This window comes from Entelurus aequoreus, linkage group LG17, assembly GCF_033978785.1.
Source record: "Entelurus aequoreus isolate RoL-2023_Sb linkage group LG17, RoL_Eaeq_v1.1, whole genome shotgun sequence".
Classification (NCBI taxonomy): Eukaryota; Metazoa; Chordata; class Actinopteri; order Syngnathiformes; family Syngnathidae; genus Entelurus; species Entelurus aequoreus.
Window position 1 is genome coordinate 33,848,216 of NC_084747.1, and position 20,000 is coordinate 33,868,215.

General features: G+C 37.9%; 1 protein-coding gene across 2 annotated transcripts in view; it reads left to right on the plus strand.

Annotated features, from left to right (window-relative positions):
* Positions 1–19,816, plus strand: part of LOC133632820 (AP-3 complex subunit sigma-1) — a 29,937-nt gene extending 10,121 nt beyond the window's left edge. Inside the window, exons 5-7 of one of the 2 annotated variants that reach the window (XM_062025523.1) lie at positions 1,977–2,084; positions 9,567–9,608; positions 19,240–19,377. In XM_062025523.1, the coding sequence (XP_061881507.1) occupies positions 1,977–2,084; positions 9,567–9,602 (144 nt within the window). In that variant the 3' untranslated portion in view covers positions 9,603–9,608; positions 19,240–19,377. Of the gene's footprint in view, positions 1–1,976; positions 2,085–9,566; positions 9,609–19,239 lie in introns of both variants that reach the window. The other variant, XM_062025522.1, reaches the window with a different exon arrangement.
* The last annotated feature ends 184 nt before the right edge of the window (positions 19,817–20,000 follow it).

A 20,000-nucleotide genomic window follows, 5' to 3' on the forward strand; every position in this document is an offset into this window, starting at 1 on the left:
CTCATCACAGGGCCAACACAGATAGACAGACAACATTCACACTCACATTCACACACTTGAGCCAATTTAGTGTTACCAATCAACCTATCCCCAGGTGCAAGTCTTTGGAGGTGGGAGGAAGCCAGTGGCGTGCGGTGAGGTTCATGGCTGGTGAGGCACACATATGAACCCTAAAGAGTATCTTATTCACCATTTGATTGGCAGCAGTTAACAGGTTATGTTTAAAAGCTCATACCCGCATTCTTCCCTGCTTGGCACTCAGCATCAAGGGTTGGAATTGGGGGTTAAATCACCAAAAATTATTCCCGGGCGCGGTGCCGCTGCTGCCCACTGCTCCCCTTACCTCCCAGGGGGTGAGCAAGGGGATGGGTCAAATGCAGAGGACAAATTTCACCACACCTAGTGTGTGTGTGACAATCATTGGTACTTTAACTTAACTTTACACTTTACACATATAACTTTAGCACACAAAAAAGCACATTTAATAAAAAAAACGTTATTATGGTCTTACCTTTACTTATAAGTGCGGGAACAGTGGTGTTCGTGTTGGAGGAATTGTGAATGAATGAAATATGAAATCCGCGCTGCAGTCTGCAGGTGTACCTAATGTTGTGTCCCTGTTCACGGCTCCTCCGGCGCGCCGCGCCGTGCGAGCATTGTTGTTTTTGTACTTTTTGGCTTCTTGTTAAGTGACTTTATTTGGGTGGATTCGGTCTTGCACGTGGAGGGTTTGGGTGTGGGCTTTGGTTGGTGTGGCGCTCCCGACAGGCGGTGCATTCTGCGGCGGAGATGCTTGGCACCAGGAGGCGGGGTTATGAGACGAGCCTCTCACAGTGCGTCTTTGCAGCAGAGTTTTATGATCGCTCAGCACAAGAAATACGTTACACACATACAGTTGTTGACAAAATACACTGTACATTATATACCTCAGCTAACTAAACTATGGAAATGTATAATATAATTCATATAGCAATACGGTCTCACTGCACAGCCGGCCAGCAGTTAGCCGAGTCATTGCGCACAATCCATTGTGAGGCACAAGTGCCTCAACTGGCTGCTGATCACCGCACCGTCTCTTCTCAGTATTTGAACGGCAAATGTGAAAATAAAAATAAAAATAATCTAAAACTGGTGAAGTTAAATGGAAAATAACTTTAGTATAATCACTGAATACATATAACAATTTAATTTTTTTTTTTTCTTTTTACTTTTTTTTTTCTTTCCATGATGGCAGGTGAGGCCCCGCCTCCCCTGCCTCTAGTGACTGCACGCCACTGACACACACACATACATATATATATACGGTATGTGTGTGTGTGTGTGTGTATATATATGTATTTACATACATATATATATATATATATATATATATATATATATATATGATTTGCAGAGGGTCTGCAAAAAGGATTGGTCCAAAATTTTCCTGAGTTGTGCGAAAACCTGGTAATCAACAACATGAAAGGTTTGCATACTTGCAAACAAGGGTTTCTCCACCACGTACGAAATAATATAGTGGATAGTGGAATTAGTATTCATTCTACTCAACGAATTACAAAATAATTGTATTCTTTTGCTTCATGTGATTTTCTAGATTTCGATATTCTGACTTTCACTGTTAAAATAATCCAACCATTAAAATGTGATAGATTGTTAATTTCTTTGTCAGTGGGTGAATTTACAAAATCGATGAGTGGTCTAATAATTATTTCCCTGACTGTAGCTGAGGCCATTATTTGAGGGAATGCAGTAGCTACTTTTTCTATGGAAAATCGAGGCGTTTTAATTGACAACACACCTGTCGCTAATTTAAGACACCGCGTCTGTTAGTGCTATTTAAGGAAATATGGTAGTTTGTCTTTGTTTTGAAAAAAGAAGGCAAGTCATCAAGGGGGGTGTTTATCTGTTCACATGTTTTTTTAGAGCATGGCAACAATCTTAAGTAAAAATGCGCTAATGTAAAATCTTTCATCCAGGTTCACAATATTCTGGCGGAGATGGTGATGGGTGGAATGGTGCTGGAGACCAACATGAATGAAATCATCACGCAGGTGGACGCCCAGAACAAGATGGAGAAGTCTGAGGTAAGTACGCTCTCGCCAGTCTTGCATTTATGAAAAGGATGGTAAAAAGTATGCAGGCATGTGTGTATGCTGCACCCTGCATGTGACTCTCTAGTGACCTTGTGTGAAGCCTTTGACATGATCCTGTTTGCGCGCTCTCTCTCTCTCTCTTTCGCTCTCAACCAACCTTTTCTCTTGCTGCCGCACTGCTTTAAACACAAATCAACACTGTCACATTTGTAGGGAGAATTAACGATGATCATTGAATCATTGATTGTGTAAATCATGTTGTTTCATTTTGAAGGAGCCCACACACACATGTGTGTGTATATATATATATATATATATATTAGGGCTGCAACAACTAATCAATTAAATCGATTAAAATCGATTATAAAAATAGTTGGCGATTAATTTAGTCATCGATTCGTTGGAACTATGCTATGCGCATGCGCGGAGGCTTTTTTAAATTTTATTTAAAAAAATGTTTTTTATTTTAATTTTTTTTTTATAAACCTTTATTTATAAACTGCAACATTTACAAACAGCTGAGAAACAATAATCAAAATAAGTACAAAAACAGTACAAAACAGCGCCAGGACGGCGCTGAGGCTACGTCTCATGAGGTGGCGTAAGCTAGCCAATGATGTGTCATGTGCAGCTCACGTGACCACGCCGTCTGGAAACATTCGAAAAATGGCGCAGGAAAACAGTACCAATAGTTTAGCGGAGAAACATCTTGAGGTTATTGCTTCAATGGAGAAAAGTGTGCAACCTAAGTCGTCAAAAGTGTGGGAACACTTTACTTTAAAGACTTCAAAGAAGACCGTTTCCTGCAAAATGGCACGGAAGTACAACATTGCTTCAGGAGCAGGGACGTGCACATGATTATAGAGGGGCAGGGGCTCAAAGTCAGAAAAGGGCAGGAATTTTTTTTTTGGTCCTTTACACAATATGGAAATTAATGTAAAATTAAATTTGCTAATAGGAAGCTAACTACTTAGCTGTGTTTCCTTTGTAGATAAAAGTGATTGCCATTTGTTTTGTGTCAACAAATTATGGTCATAATGAGTTAATTCACATTATCATAGGCTTGGAAGACATGAAAAGCAACAAAACACTGGTTTATTATTAGGCTATTTATTGTTTAAGATAAGCACTTTAATATTGAACATTGAACAGTGCAACATGAACTTTAAAAAAAAATACAAAAATAAATACCCAAATGGAAAAAACTTCAATGTGAAAATCTGTCCTTCTTCCCTTAACTTGATGCAAACACCATCAAGTTGTAACTTATGGTCTATCTCACTTAATGCTCAGACTAAACAACTGAAACGCAATACAGGGCCAAAAATATGGACCAGGGGCCAGTAGAGGGCTGTATCCTTTCTTTTTTTGGCATTGTGCTGCAGGCATAATCAACATGAATCAAGTTTAAATACAGATGGCAATATTCCTAACAGATAACCTACATCTTATATCCCCAGAATGCTGAAATTATTATTATTATTAATAATAATAATTATTATTATTATTATCATTATCATTGTTCTTATTATTATTATTGTTATTATTATCATTATTATTATTATTATTTTGTTAACCCACACAGTAATAGCAAAGTCACAATAACCTTATATCTAAAACTCTACTGTGAGAGAAATGTGATCCGCCGTAAACACAGTGCATTTTATTTTGAAAATTAACCCGGTGTTTTATTTTGTATTTTGTACATTACTTCCTGTCCCGCACGATCCGCTCTGCTCTGTGCGGACTTGATGTGCCGTGCTCAATTGATGCGCCGTGCTCCGACGTCCGGCAAAAACAGAAGCTGACACATTGACTAATAGAATAATACAGCGTTTTTCTGAAATATTACCCATATTAGATGCTGAATAAGTGGACGGCGACTAGACCATAACTCACAGGTTCAAGTTGCTCCACTGTCACGTCTCAGGGGCGCAGTAACTTGGCTCTCTCTCCTCTCACTTACTCACCCGCAGATCGAGGAGGGGCTAAACATTTAAAAGTTTAGACCAGTCCACATTTAGGGAAAATTTAAGCCCCTCCTCGATCTGCAGGCTGCAGTCAGGGGTTACTCCCTTGAACCGCGAAAGCAACCCGGTTTCGAAACGAATAAAGACCAACTTCGCTATTGTACATTATAAACTAATGTATGGATAGACAAACAAGTCGATCATTAAAATAGTCATGCAAGTAACAGCCAATCAGCATTAACCGTCAGTGCAGTGTAGTGCAGTCCGGGGTGAACTGCAGCATGGAGGAGAAAGTGATTTTTGCCGTTTGCGACTCCCGGAGCTTTATATATAATGACGTTTGAGAATCTGCCGGATCTCCGCCACCAGATGGAGCCCGTGTGGGTGAACCCATGGGTTAAACCCTTAGCCCCTCCTCGATGACAGCTGCAGCTGTCACGGGCACTTGCTCTCTCTGGCGGAAGCGGCAGTCTCAAACAACCCGGTATTACAAGAAAACGTGGAGTTTTTGTACCGCTGTTTTTTTGTTTTTGTTTTTGTTTTACATCCCTGACAGGGATTTATTAATGTTGTTTAAAGAAAAAGAAAAAAAAGAAGAAAAAAAACACACACACAGGCAGAGGGCACTTTTTAAGACGAGGCAAAAAAGGGCAGGGGCTCAGGCACCCATAGGGCCCTATGTGTGCACGTGCCTGTTCAGGAGCACCTGAAAAGGAAACATGTTGGAGCCATGGATGAAGGGAACTCACAGTACGTAACTTTTTAAGTCCATAGTGGCAACAAGCATTCATGAGTTCAGCTTTTTTGTAAGTAACTTTAACGTTATGCCTTTGTTGCAACGCGGGGCTGATAATGTTTCTCCGGCACATTTGACTCCGTTTTGAGAGAGAAAACGCACGGTTACCAATTTGGAAATAAACGTAACGGACAGAAATATCTCAGGTTGGTTTCATAATGGATCAATGTAGCCGGGCCCGATAAAGCTATATAAATCTATTTAGATTTGAGTGACGCTTTAGTACAACTAAATGTTATGAAGGTGCTGGAATATTTCATGCTATTATTCAGAGGCAGCCTAAAATGAATCCTTTATTATTCACAACAGAAATGTGTACAATATCTGATTCAGTTCTGATGAGTTACATTTCAGTGTTATTGTTGGTGTATGCTGCACCCCCAATGTCCACAACATGGTGCCAGTATGCTGTTTTTTTTTCAATAAAATACTGGAAAGGATAGAAATGTAGTTTGTCTCTTTTATCCGATTATTAATCGAAGTAATTATCGACAGATTAATCGATTATCAAATTAATCGTTAGTTGCAGCCCTAATATATATATATATATATATATATATATATATATATATATATATATATATATATATATATATATATATATATATATATATATATATATATATATATATATATATTTGTGTGTGTATACATATATATATATATATATATATATATACACTTATATATACTGTATATATATTAGGGCTGCAACTAACGATTAATTTGATAATCAATTAATCTGTCGATTATTACTTAGATTAATCGATTAATAATCGGATTAAAGAGACAAACTACCTTTATATCCTTTCCAGTATTTTATTGGAAAAAAAACAGCATACTGGCACCATACTTATTTTGATTATTGTTTCTCAGCTGTTTGTACATGTTGCAGTTTATAAATAAAGGTTTATAAAAATAAAAAATAAAAAAATTGCCTCTGCGCATGCGCATAGCATAGATCCAACGAATCGATGACTAAATTAATCGCCAACTATTTTTATAATAGATTTTAATCGATTAAATCGATTAGTTGTTGCAGCCCTAATATATATATATATATATATATATATATATATATATATATATATATATATATATATATATATATATATATATATATATATATATATATATATATATATATATATATATATATATATATGTGTATTACAAAAAAGGGATAGAGTGGAGTGTTTAATGCTGTCACCGCACAGCAATGAAGTCCTGGATTTGATCATGCCTGGTCGGCGGGGTCTCTGTGTGGGTTCTCTTCCACAGACCCACTTTTCACCGGGGAAATAGCAGATGGATGGATGGCCAAATCAGACACGCCGTCCATGTTGCAGTTATTGCTCTTCAAAGGTCCCGTATTATCGTATTTTTTAAAACAATTTAAAGTCAGTCTCAAAGGTTCAACAACCTGTGTTGGCCAAAATCTAGCCTTGATGCTGGAAATTCGACTGTGCTTTTATTAAGCCCTACCTTATTTGTCTCTGTAGCTTTAATGCTAATAAGCTGTGTTTGAGTCTGTGGTTCTAAGAAGTGCTATTGTCCACTTTATACTAACACATGCACACATGGATGTGGGCACAGGGCAATTGCTCCTCCACATTAAATTTGCATTTCACAACATTTCACAGCAGAAAGCAATAGAAAAGAGTCCATACTAATCCCTAAAGTCAAAATAAAGACATTTTATTTGATCAGTGTGATTACTTCTGTCCCTGGTGGTGTTATTGTACACGCTTCTTCTGCCTTTCATGACAGAGAGCATGTGTAAATTAAGTAATCGAACGATAAATGAGAATTAACTTGATAACTTTGTCGGCATCAATACATTACCATAGATAGATAGATAGTATTTTATTGTCCTGTTATCCGTGTGTGTTTGTTTTCTTTGTCTGTCGCTCCCAATCAGGGTTTAGGAGGGTTCACTCTGTGCATTGCTCTAAGCCACTGACCAAATTTTTTCTATAGCAGAATTAAATGAACGGAGTGAATCTTCTTTGTCATCCATCCACAATTGTGGATTGGTGGTCACATACAGGCACAGACAAAGCATTGCTAGTTTCTAGTAAGAAACACAGCCAAGTAACAATAATTAGGAGGGAAAAATATGATTGCATGATTATCTGTGTGAGTAAAATGAGCCCATCAACACAGACAAAGGAGCAAGTATGCCCAATTTGTTGGAAAGTGATAGGAACAAAAACAAAACTTAAATGCTCAACACAGTTTTTCCAACTGGGGAAAAAATGGTATCTTCATGTTTATTGAAGTTACATTTTTGCTAACGTAGCTTGAAAGTCCATTTAGTTGTTTTAATTATTTAGGATAGTTCTTAGTTTTTGCCCTTCCCATTACAATACTAACAAATACTAATGAGAACTAAACGTTGATTGCGTTTGAATGGGTTACTTGCATTATTATTAGGGATGTCCGATAATATCGGCCTGCCGATATTATCGGCCGATATATGCGTTAAAATGTAATATCGGAAATTATTGGTATCGTTCTTTTAATTATCGGTATCGTTTTTTATTTTTTATTTTTTATTTTTTTATTAAATCAACATAAAAAACACAAGATACACTTACAATTAGTGCACCAACCCAAAAAACAGGACAAATTTCACCACATCTAGTGTGTGTGTGACAATCATTGGTACTTTAATCTTTAATCTTTAATTTAAAAGGTGCAGTTTTGGGAGGGCCAAACATGGATTAAATTGATTTAAATTCATTCAATGGGCGAAGCTGATTTAAGATACGATTATTCTGAGTTATGAACATGGCCGTGGAACGTAATGTGCTCGTTAGGTTGACGTGCCATTTTATTATGATTACATTAGTGCTTAATTCAGTGCTTAATATTGTGTATTGGCAATCATTTGGGGACAGTATTTCAACCAACAAATTGGTTATTGGCCCAGGCCTAGGCGTGGGTTCGATTCCCGGCCAGGGTTCCGTCAGAAAGAACATCCGGATTAAAAACCAAGGTAAAACCATTCATGCAATTTATTAGCTATTGATTAGTGATCCTCTATTGGATAAAAGCTATTAGTAGAAAAAGAAGAAGATGAATGTGATTACTCCTCCGCTCGCGATGGAAAGTAGCGGTAAACGCAACTGTAACAACTATCTCATCTCACCTTTAATTGCCTCTCGGTAGATCCAGCCAAAAGGCGCTTGAATAAAAGCATTAATATCCTGACAAAATACTGTGTTTGGGATGTGGTCCTATTTATTTGACAAAAAAAGAATAATTAAAATGACATTCAAAGTGGCTTTCTGTGGCGGAAAGTTAGATGGATTTGACTTCTGGTAAAGGTATGGTAGAAAATGGAACACTTTGAGAGCGTGCAGTCTGAATTTTCTTAGCTGTAAAAACTGTGTGACCTCCTGCTACCAGCATTCCATGCCGTGCTTTGTGACAAACCAAATCAACCAAATAAAACAAACAAGAAAGGCATAATGGCTCCTACAGCAACCATGGAGACACAGCTTTAGTCTAGTTTAAGATTTCAGACTGATTTATTTGATAAAGATGAATGTTTAGACCTACGTTTTTATGAAAGGTGTCATTAAATTACTTTTGTTGTGATCTAGCTCGTTTACAGACAAAACAATGAAGAATATAATTATTTGAGCTGCTTTGCGCTCTTATTCGCTAAAGAAAAACTGTAATGATAATTAATAACAATTGTTTACACAGCGCCAAGCTTTATTTCAAGATGTAGAGGGAAGTCTTCTTTTTTTGTCCTCGGGAGAAGTGGTGGCCGCGTACACACGGCAGTGTCATTCATCAGAGGCAGTATCATCTTCATGAGGAAGGAGGTTTTTCCTTCATGATGTCATGAAAACACAGAACATTTAAAACGGCCTCGTTTCTCAAAAGTGCAGCAAACAAGAGAGATACACGATCATTTGTCTCACGTTTGCTCTCGGGACACATTACTGTTAGAGCATCATTAACATTTGCATAATAGGGGACCTTTAAATGTGTTTTGTCAGTAAAGTATCTGCTGATTCGCTTTCCATGCAATGTGACGTATGGAAGAATTGAGCTCAGACAGCCAGCCAGAGACAATTTCATGAATTAATTAATTACCCCCCAGAGCTTCTCTAATGATGCGAGGAAAAGCAATGAAAGCATACTTGTAGAAAATGTCCTTGTTACTCCTGCAATGAGAAATACTGACAGGAAGCACTATAGTAGTCCCCATTTCTAATTGGCTGGCATTTGCTGTGTGCTCCAACTTGTAGCAATATAAATCAGATTTGTGTCATATTTATTTTAATCCAACAGGTTCTTCTTTTTTCACAATTTGCTGTTCTGTAGGCAGAGTCTCATCAGAGCTGCTCTTGTCTCTCTCTCTCTCTCCCTCCCTCCTCATGGACCTACCCTAGACCACGCTCACGTACTAATTTAAAATGACACTGCCCATTTATAGGAAGGTATCAGGTATAAGTAATGAAGCTGTTCTCCATCAAGCCTGACAAAGACTAATAGCTTCACAGAAGTGCTCAATAAGTAAATGCATGTTGGATCTCTATTGCATCAAGCGTGTGGTCTATGATAGGTCCTCTCACCTTTTTCCTGTGGAGATAAACTGTTAATTACTTTAACCTGCTTTAACATTCCTCATTCCTCTTTTTCCCTGACCCTGTCTAGTTCTTTCCATTCTTCTCTCTCTCTTTACAGACGTTTATCTTTCAGTCTACCAGGCAGGACAGGTAGACGCAGGTACTGCTAAAATCTACAACCAAGTACTGTATAACCCTAACTGAAGTTTACTACTCCCCCTCTCCTTTCCTCTTCCTGTCCCGAGTCTCTCTATATGGACCCCCTTTCCTGACCCCTTTAAAAAGTTGATAAATTCACTTACATGCACCGGGAATCTTTCATGACAGACCCAAATAATGACTTAAGTCTACGACATTATTTTTTTTCCCTCTTGCTAACAATGGATGTAAAAAATATGTTCCTCAGTCAAACTGTAAAATGTTTGACTGTACAAGCAATGTTCTGGGTAGCATTTGTCAACTACTTAATACAAGTGTAAAAAAAAAAAAAGTAAACGGCTGTAAATGTCATTGTTATTACAGATTGTTTCTTAAACAGGGTTTGTAAATAGAAGAGTTTGTATATTGAAGCAAATGTCTCCTTAATAAACAATATAAACATTAATATTGGGTTCCAGCCTCGACAAAAGTCCATATTTTAATAAAAGTTTGTACACTTCGAAAACAATATAAATCCCTATACAGTACTGTATATCTAACAACATAATGGGGTGATGGATCAACGACAGTATCTATTTAAAGGCCTACTGAAATGAGATTTTCTTATTTAAACAGGGATAGCAAATCCATTCTATGTGTCATACTTGATCATTTCGCGATATTGCCATATTTTTGCTGAAAGGATTTAGTAGAGAATATCGACGATAAAGTTCGCAACTTTTGGTCGCTGATGAAAAAGCCTTGCCTGTACCGGAAGTAGCGTGACGTCACAGGTTGTGGAGCTCCTCACATCTGCACATTGTTTACAATCATGGCCACAATCAGCGAGAGCGATTCGGACCAAGAAAGCGACGATTTCCCCATTAATTTGAGCGAGGATGAAAGATTTGTGGATGAGGAAAGTGAGAGTGAAGGATTAGAGGGCAGTGGAAGCGATTCAGATAGGGAAGATGCTGTGAGAGGCGGGTGGGACCTGATATTCAGCTGGGAATGACAAACAGTAAATAAACACAATACATATATATACTCTATTTGCCACAACACAACCAGGCTTATATTTAATATGCCACAAATTAATCCTGCATAACAAACACCTCCCCCCTCCCGTCCATATAACCTGCCAATACAAATCAAACACCCGCACAACACACTCAATCCCACAGCCCAAAGTACCGTTCACCTCCGCAAAGTTCATACAGCACATATATTTCCCCAAAGTTACGTACGTGACATGCACATAGCGGCACGCACGTACGGGCAAGCGATCAAATGTTTGGAAGCCGCAGCTGCGTACTCACGGTAGCGCGTATCCAACTCAAAGTCCTCCTGGTAAGAGTCTCTGTTGTCCCATCTCCACAAGCATGCGTATCCAACTCAAAGTCCTCCTGGTAAGAGTCTCTGTTGTCCCAGGCCAATGGTAAAGCTTGACTGTCATCGTTCGGGAATGTAAACAATGAAACACCGGCTACGATGTAGCCGCTACGTGTTTGTGTTGCTGCAGCCGGCCGCTAATACACCGCTTCCCACCTACAGCTTTCTTCTTTGCTATCTCCATTGTTCATTAAACAAATTGCAAAAGATTCACCAACACAGATGTCCAGAATACTGTGGAATTTTGCGATAAAAACAAACGACTTAATAGCTGGCCACAATGGTGTCCCAAAATGTCCGCTACAATCTGTGACGTCACGCGCAAACGTCATCATACCGAGACGTTTTCAGCAGGATATTTCGCGGGAAATTTAAAATTGCACTTTACTAATCTAACCCGGCCGTATTGGCATGTGTTGCAATGTTAAGATTTCATCATTGATATATAAACTATGAGACTGCGTGGTCGGTAGTAGTGGGTTTCAGTAGGCCTTCTATTTAATAACAAAGCCAAAAAAGCTGAACTGTCCTCCTTACACAGCTGCTCTGTTTATGCACACACAGTGTCACTAGCCCTGTGGTCCACTCACAGTTTGAAATCCAGGCATGTGAAATGTCCACAAAAAAGTGGGTAGACGTGTTTTTAATCATTAATTTTCGCGTCAAAATATCACTTCCGTGGTTTTTTTATTGAAATATTGTAGCGTGTATGGGCGGTAGTCGAAGGAGTGTCAAAAAATGGACCTATTTGTTTTAATGATGTTCAGACTTTGTATTTTTATCAGCAATCGAGCAGTATCTTCACATCTGTGGCTTCTCAGCGCAACACCAGAAACGTTTCCTGTGAAAACCCATTCGACCGGATCTTTATATCAATAACAAAAGTTCCGTGGGTGAAATATGTAAACCCACTACAATATCAAAAATATAGGATCCAAACAAAATTTGTTGAATGCTCGCCTCAGCCGCAGGTACTCGCTGTTCCTCTTGCCTAAACGCCACACTGAATTGCAGGACAGGAAGAGGACAGAACGCTGAAACAAGCTCGCTAGTTAGCATGGTTAGCTTAATCTCTCTAGCTTACTTGTTGTCGCCTGTGTTTGCTTTTACGAGCCACAACGTTTCCGGCTTTCTCCTTTGCCGCTAATCATATTTGAATGATTACAATCCAAACACAGTTGGTTTCGAACCAGTTGTAGTTCCAGAGCAGTGGTTCTTAACCTTGTTGGAGGTACCGAACCCCACCAATTTCATATGCGCATTCACCAAAACCTTATTTAGTGAAAAATAAAATGTTTTTTCTTAATTTAATCTTAATTTATAAATATTAATCATGAAATGATGAATATTATATTAAAGAAATACAATGAAGATATATTTTACAAACAGAAAGTTACAGGAATGTACACATGATCCCATGTTTACATCTCATTGTGCAACATGTGAATGTTTTAGTGGGAACTAAATGCGATATCTGAAAGGGGTACACATTATTTCCAAAGCAGGACCCCCACCCAGACATACAATACTAGTACACAGCTCATGAAAAACATTATTTTTTGTTATTGTCATTGTAAGTGGGCTAAAACACTTATATTAGAAAATAATCTCATGGAAATGACTGCTGTTATTTGATTATAATAATAAAAGATTTAACTTGTTATTTAGTCAGGTTTGGGACAGGTGTGCTGCTGGTGTGGCCACAGTGCGTGTGCACGTCTGACGTCGCTCACGTGTGCTCCACTGAATGCTCCACTGAATGCTCAAGGAGTTTTTGCGTTTGCTCACGCATATAAAAAATTAGAGGGAACATTGTTTGGGGGTATCCATAATACGCCGATAGGGAGAAGTTTTTATTTACAGTATGAGTCGGGTGTGTCTTGACCTCCGCGGCGGAGGCTCCGCCGAACCCCTGAGGCTGACTCCCCGAACCCCTAGGGTTCGATCGAACCCAGGTTAAGAACCAGTGTTCTAGAGCATTTATTAGTAGCCAGCGATGTAAACAGATGTGACAACACTGTAAGTATATGGTATTACCCGACGTGGCATGGCTAAAGGACAGTTTTGCCAAAAGGGAAAGTTTTCTGAGTTATCTGCATGCATGTTATAGAGTTTTACATGACATTTTCAATGAAAATAATGTTAGTAAATGATCTACTAAAAAAACCCTAAAAATTATCTGGTACATTACATGGTACATGTGACAGCCAAGAAGTTAGTAGATGACAATAAATCTAAAGGTAAATTAAAATGTAGAAATGCACCCAATTGCAGGAAATTTTGTGTTGATTTTCAAAATTTTCTTTGTGGGCTTGCGTGGCAGCACTTCATACCGATAGATATGTTCCTCTTTTTTTGTCAGTTTTTCTCAAAGGGTACTCACATGCCTGAAAATCACAAAACTCCTTAATTTTAACAGTCAGATCGCTACAATAATTAGGAATAAAAAAAAGAGAATATACTTTACATTGTCAGTTACAAGTGGTTGCAGGGGAGGAGTGGGGGTTGTTGACAACGCTGTGGATACACACCAAATTTTTCAAACCACACATTGCTTGTCCATTGTTTTCTTTAGACTCATAAAGCTAGCAACACTAAAAATATTTTTAAAATGCCCAAAAAATTCTTAAAAAGCACACCAATTAGCACGTTAGCTAACTAAATGAATGATCATTTTATAAGCCATAATAGATAGATGTGCTGCCAGGCACAAAATAGCTACCCTGCAGGCACACAATGGGTGGATGTTGAAACGTTGGTACACGGAGACAGGGTTCGTACAACAAAGCATTTTTTTTTTATTCGGTCTGTGTTTCATAAATCGAAGAGTATGTACGACGAGGGGTTCGTAAATCGAGGTTCCCCTGTACTTCAAAACAATCTTGTGTTGCAAAGTTGAGTTTTGATGCTGACGAGGCTTACACATCTCACAATTTAATATTCGTCTATGTCACACAAGTGTAAAAAGGAGTTAACCACTGTCAAACAATAAAATTGTTTCTCTAAAACCTAGTTAACAAGTGACATATAGTGAAGCTGGAATCTGATTTGACTGAAAGTCGTTTTACTTCATGTAACATCCGGTGTGTATTCTTCCTCTTTACTCAACATCCCTTAATGAGGCCACGGCCATCTTTTGAAAAAAGTGACGCAAAAAGGTGCCAAAAAAGGCAAAAGAAAAAGCTATGAGAAGGAAAAGGGGAAATATTCCTTAATTTTGCAAAGCAAATACTGTTGAGCTTATTTTCATAATACTTCATGCCTAGAAGGCTGTATTCAAATGACTAGGTAGAAGTATGTCTGAAAATAATCACATTCACAGTATCTTCTACGTATGTGCAAAACCTTTGCTAACGTACACTTAGGCCAGGGGTCGGCAACCCAAAATGTTGAAAGAGCCATATCGGACCAAAAGTTTTAAAAAAAAATCTGTCTGGAGCCGCAAAAAATTAAAAGCTTTATATACACTACCGTTCAAAAGTTTGGGGTCACATTGAAATGTCCTTATTTTTGAAGGAAAAGCACTGTACTTTTCAATGAAGATAACTTTAAACTAGTCTTAACTTTAAAGAAATACACTCTATACATTGCTAATGTGGTAAATGACTATTCTAGCTGCAAATGTCTGGTTTTTGGTGCAATATCTACATAGGTGTATAGAGGCCCATTTCCAGCAACTATCACTCCAGTGTTCTAATGGTACAATGTGTTTGCTCATTGGCTCAGAAGGCTAATTGATGATTAGAAAACCCTTGTGCAATCATGTTTACACATCTGAAAACAGTTTAGCTCGTTACAGAAGCTACAAAACTGACCTTCCTTTGAGCAGATTGAGTTTCTGGAGCATCACATTTGTGGGGTCAATTAAACGCTCAAAATGGCCAGAAAAAGAGAACTTTCATCTGAAACTCGACAGTCTATTCTTGTTCTTAGAAATGAAGGCTATTCCACAAAATTGTTTGGGTGAACCCAAACTTTTGAACGGTAGTGTAAGTGTTATAATGAAGACAACACATGATGTGTTTATATTAGCCTACTATCAAAATGACTTTAAATGTCTCATATAAGTGTTATAATGAAGACAACACATGATGTAAGTGTCTATATTAGCCTACTATCAAAGGCTGACGCAAATCTTCGTTGACAGAAATGTTGTATTTTAATTTTTATTCTACACATATTTGCAACATTGGAAATCATTAGTAAAATGGAGGCTTCTCACAGGATGAGATAGCTTCTCGAAATAAATTACTTGCTCAGAATGGCCAAATGTATAGATGTGTGTGTCCAAGTTTAAGGAAACGGCAGGCTGTTTTCTTCTAACGGATTTATTACAATCTTTGCAAGGTGGGTAACGTTTGCTGTGGTCTGCAACAACGTGGCACACAAACAACTATCAGAAATGCAGCCAATATTACATACAGATAATGTGTCATGAAAGATGCAAATATAAATTAAATATATAATTAATTAATACATAAGTAAAGGAAATTAAATTAGCTCAAATATACCTACAAACGAGGCATAATGATACAATATGTGCATACAGCTAGCCTAAATAGCATGTTAGCATCAATTAGCATGCAGTCATGGATTGACCAAATATGCCTGATAAGCACTCCAGCAAATCAATAAAATCAACAAAGCTCACCTTTGTGCATTCACGCACAGCATAAAACGTTTGGTGGACAAAATGAGACAAAGAAGGAGTGGCATAAAACATGACTTTCTGTGGCCGCATCGGAGAAAGTTGTGCATGTAAACAAACTACGATGAGTTCAAGGCTCACTTAAATTAGTAGGACAAAACGGTGCTTGCCAAATACTCTCATCAGTGAATCATGTATTACATAAACAGAGGGATTTCTAACAATTAGGAAGTTTTGTGTCATGTTTGATCTCCTACCGAAAATACATTGAAACAAAAAATATTTATATTGCCTCTATCCCACCACAATGAATCTGAAGCCATTTGTGCTTCCATTGTCAGGGCCACAGACTGCATTTATTTACATGTCGTTTTTATACATGCAAATTTACAGGTGGCGTTGAACGGCTTCTCCCGAGAGCTTTTCTTAGTGTCACTCACACACAAACAAGTGACCCGGAGAGATGCAGCTGCAGCACAGAAACATTACATGAACACTTATTTTGCCTTTGCATTTGTCACATGACATTTGTGGTGCCTTCTATGTGTTGAACAGAATACCGATATACTCAAAGTTTCATAATTATTTATGCAAATGGTCAATGACTTATGGGGAATTAGTTACGAGGTACCACCCCAGTGACCCTGCAAAGAGGGTTCGCTTGATGGCTGCCATTTTTTTTTTTTTTCAACCAATCTGGGCTGGTCGGTGTACCAAATGTTGTGGTGATTAGGATTAACACCAAAAGTTAGTGTTTTGAAGAGCTTGTTGTGTTGTGTGAGAAATATTAAGTCAATTTGAATAAAACACATGAGGGTAATGGGAAACAGCTGGAAACAATCAGGTGTCAGGGATGACGTCAGACTGATGACACAAAAGGAAGGGCAAGTGATCTGACACAAGAGGCGTTACTTTTCAAAATAAAACATGCAATTCACAAGACAGAAGAAACCAAGACAAGACATCCCTCACCGCGGTGTGACAGCACTTGCACCCACTATAGTCTCTGTATAATGTAAGAGTGCCAAGTCCTTGTTCACAGTGGTAGCACTTGTGTGCCAATTTCCTGTCAGCCATATTGGTTCTGAATATCAAATTGCACATTTCAAATGCAGTATTAAAGGCAGTACTTGATCCACTTTATATGTTTGATATAATGAAAACTGTTCTTATTGTTCTATTTTTAATACTAAGAATATATTTCTATGGTAACTTTCTCAGCGAATATTAATTTTGAACTAATTTTATATATATTTGTTTTCATCTCAAACATGTTATGATGGCAAAATGAACGTTGATTACTATTTTGCATGCAATGAATGCAGTGAACTGTATTGCATTCTTAAAATTTTAAACTGTTGTCATTATTAAGTTAGGTTCGTCTTTTTATATTGTTTATGTATTGTTGGCAGGTTGAAAACAGCTCAGCGGATTTGCGTGGAGAAACCAAAGTTCAAACAGCACCGTATAATAATCATCAAAAATGCACGAGAGACAAGAACTTCGTTTATGCGGTCACACCACAAAGCACATAGGGCTGTGAGCAAACCTGTTTATATTAGCACACACAAATAGGCACGATCAACCACAGACCATAAATATATATATATATGTGTGTATATATATATATATATATATATATATATATATATATATATATATATATATATATATATATATATATATATATATATATATATATACATATATATATATATATACATATATAATCCGTTCATGGATGAGTATATCCGTTCGGCCACCGTGTTCAATGGAGAAGTCTGATCTACAAAATTTGCAGGCAGCATACCCTTCCCCTTCGAGCTGTCCAGGATGAACTGAAATTATTTTTTCCAATCATTTTGGAACTTGCAAGCGTACTTCTTCTTCTTACTCGTCGTCGCCATGTCTCTTCTTCGTTCTTCTGCTTCGTCTCTGTTATGTTTTTGGACATTACTACTTGCCGTAGTTTTGAAGCAATGCATGATGGGAATCCGGACGTTGTGTTTTCAATGTATTAACGTGCCGGCTGGGATAAACACACGCTGAGAAATAACTCCGTGTCTGCCTACTTTATGGGTTATAGATACACCTATGGATAACGGAGACATATATAATAGTCTCCTTTTCAGGTGAGAGAGGACACTAAAGGCAGTGCCTTTAAGGCACGCCCCCAATATTGTTGTCCGGGTGGAAATCGGGAGAAATTCGGGAGAATGGTTGCCCCGGCAGATTTTCGGGAGGGGCACTGAAATTCGGGAGTCTCCCGAGAAAATCGGGAGGTTTGGCAAGTATGCCACAGACGCATTTTAGCTGTGCGTGTCAGCCTTCAATAATGAAAACAGGTGTTTAGGAAATAAAAGACAATTAGGCCAAACACAGTAATTCGAGGGCAAACTAAGGCCAGAAACATTGGGGCCACGGGTAGTTTTCAAGATGTTGTCTTCCTATACAAAACCTCATTGGGTTTGGGTTAAAACTAGAGCTGCAGCTATCAAATATTTTAGTAATCGAGTATTCTATCGAATATCCCGATCAATTAATCAAATACATCATATTTTTGCTTAATTAAGGATTAATTATACATGTATGATTAATACTTGTATGTAAATGTCGAGGCTGTGTGCCATGTAGTCAGCATTCCACGGTCTTCCCTCTGTTTAACACTAAGCTGCAGTGCACATATGACAAGTGGACCATGTAAAAAGTCAGCTCGAGTTCAGCATTCCTAACAACGAATGAATGATCAGCTTTGTTCAACGACTACTGGTCCTTTTTGGGTCTGTCTGCTTTAAAGATTCACATGTTGGGTGGGATCTCTAACAACAGTGATTCTCAAATGTCACTTAGAACTATTGATAAAACAATTCTAAGAGCTGAATTACTGTAATTGCTGCATTGAGACATTTAACTTCCACTTGAGACTCATTGTGTTAGAGTGAGTTGTCTCCTCTGTCCGGAGAGCAGATCTCCCAGTCTAGTTGAGTGCTAGCTTTACACCCCCTTCCCACATCATCTATAGTTACACCCCACTGACCTGTTAACAGTATTTTTGTTCCCTCATTCACAAAAATGCAGTTAGGCAGTCAAATAAACACCTTTTTTTATTTTTATCAAGAGGTGCAGTATGACCTCCAATGTAGTCTGTATGATATTGTTTTTCTTCCATTTAAAACTTCCAGTCATCACCGTATCCACATCCATTTATTCTGATCTTCCCAATTCTCTTTTGGCGTTTTTATTTGATTTATTTATTTTCAATCCCCAAAAGGGTTCACTCTCAGCAATGCTGCCTCTGTCTACTCAACGAATGCTCCCAGTACATCTAAAATATTGAATGATCTAACACAGTATGTCCTCACTGTGGATTCATAATTGGCTCTGGTTGTCACCACATGTTGCATGTTGCATTTGATAGCATCTGAATGTACACGATGCACTAAATGTGTCATAGTAGCCGTCAGTGCATTTGCATTGTGTCAGCAGTGGATTGTTGAGCACCGTGTAGTGGATGTGTCTGTCTGGTGTCCACTGTTTACTGTGTTCTGATGATGATTGTTTTATTTATACTGTTTGTCTTATAATCATATTGTGTGTCTGTGTGTGTCTGTAGGCTGGTATTGCAGGAGCACCCGCTCGTGCCGTATCAGCTGTAAAGAACATGAACCTCCCAGAAATGCCCAGAAACATCAACATTGGCGACATCAGCATAAAAGTGCCAAATCTGCCGTCCTTCAAATAGCGGCATGGAACTCTGCTTGTCCGATGTCAGCCAAGTGTTTAACGTGATGCAATCTGTTTACCAAAACCTCTACTAACTCCTTTTGTTTGTTCAAATGATGAAAGTTAAACTTCTCTGATTTTTTTTTTTTCCTGATTTAAAGAAAAAATGTTTTATTATGTGTTCTGTTTGAAAAACAATGAAGTATTTATTTGTTTACGGTACATTCCTATCCTCTCCTCATGATGTACAGCTGCTACTGTTCACATCCTTCTCGGTCCTCTTTTCACCAACTCAAGTGTTTACTTAATTTCAAATAAGTCAAGTTGGCGTATTGCGAGAAAGACCCGCATAATCACCAATGACTTGCGGGAAGGCCAACAAATGGGACCAGTTGGAATAAACAGTATTGAAAATGTAATACTTTATAGCGTGTGTGTATAAAACCAAATAAAGCATTGAAAAATAATATCGGATTGTTGCTATGCTGTGTGACAGAATTGTGATTCTATTTCCTGAATTTATATTTTATATATATCCCTTCAAATCATTATCTTTTTATTAATTTTATTATGTGCATGACTTAAACCTCTTCCCGTCTCTTTTTACTACATAATAAACAGTTAAAGCTTACAATTGTGACCTTTTTTCTT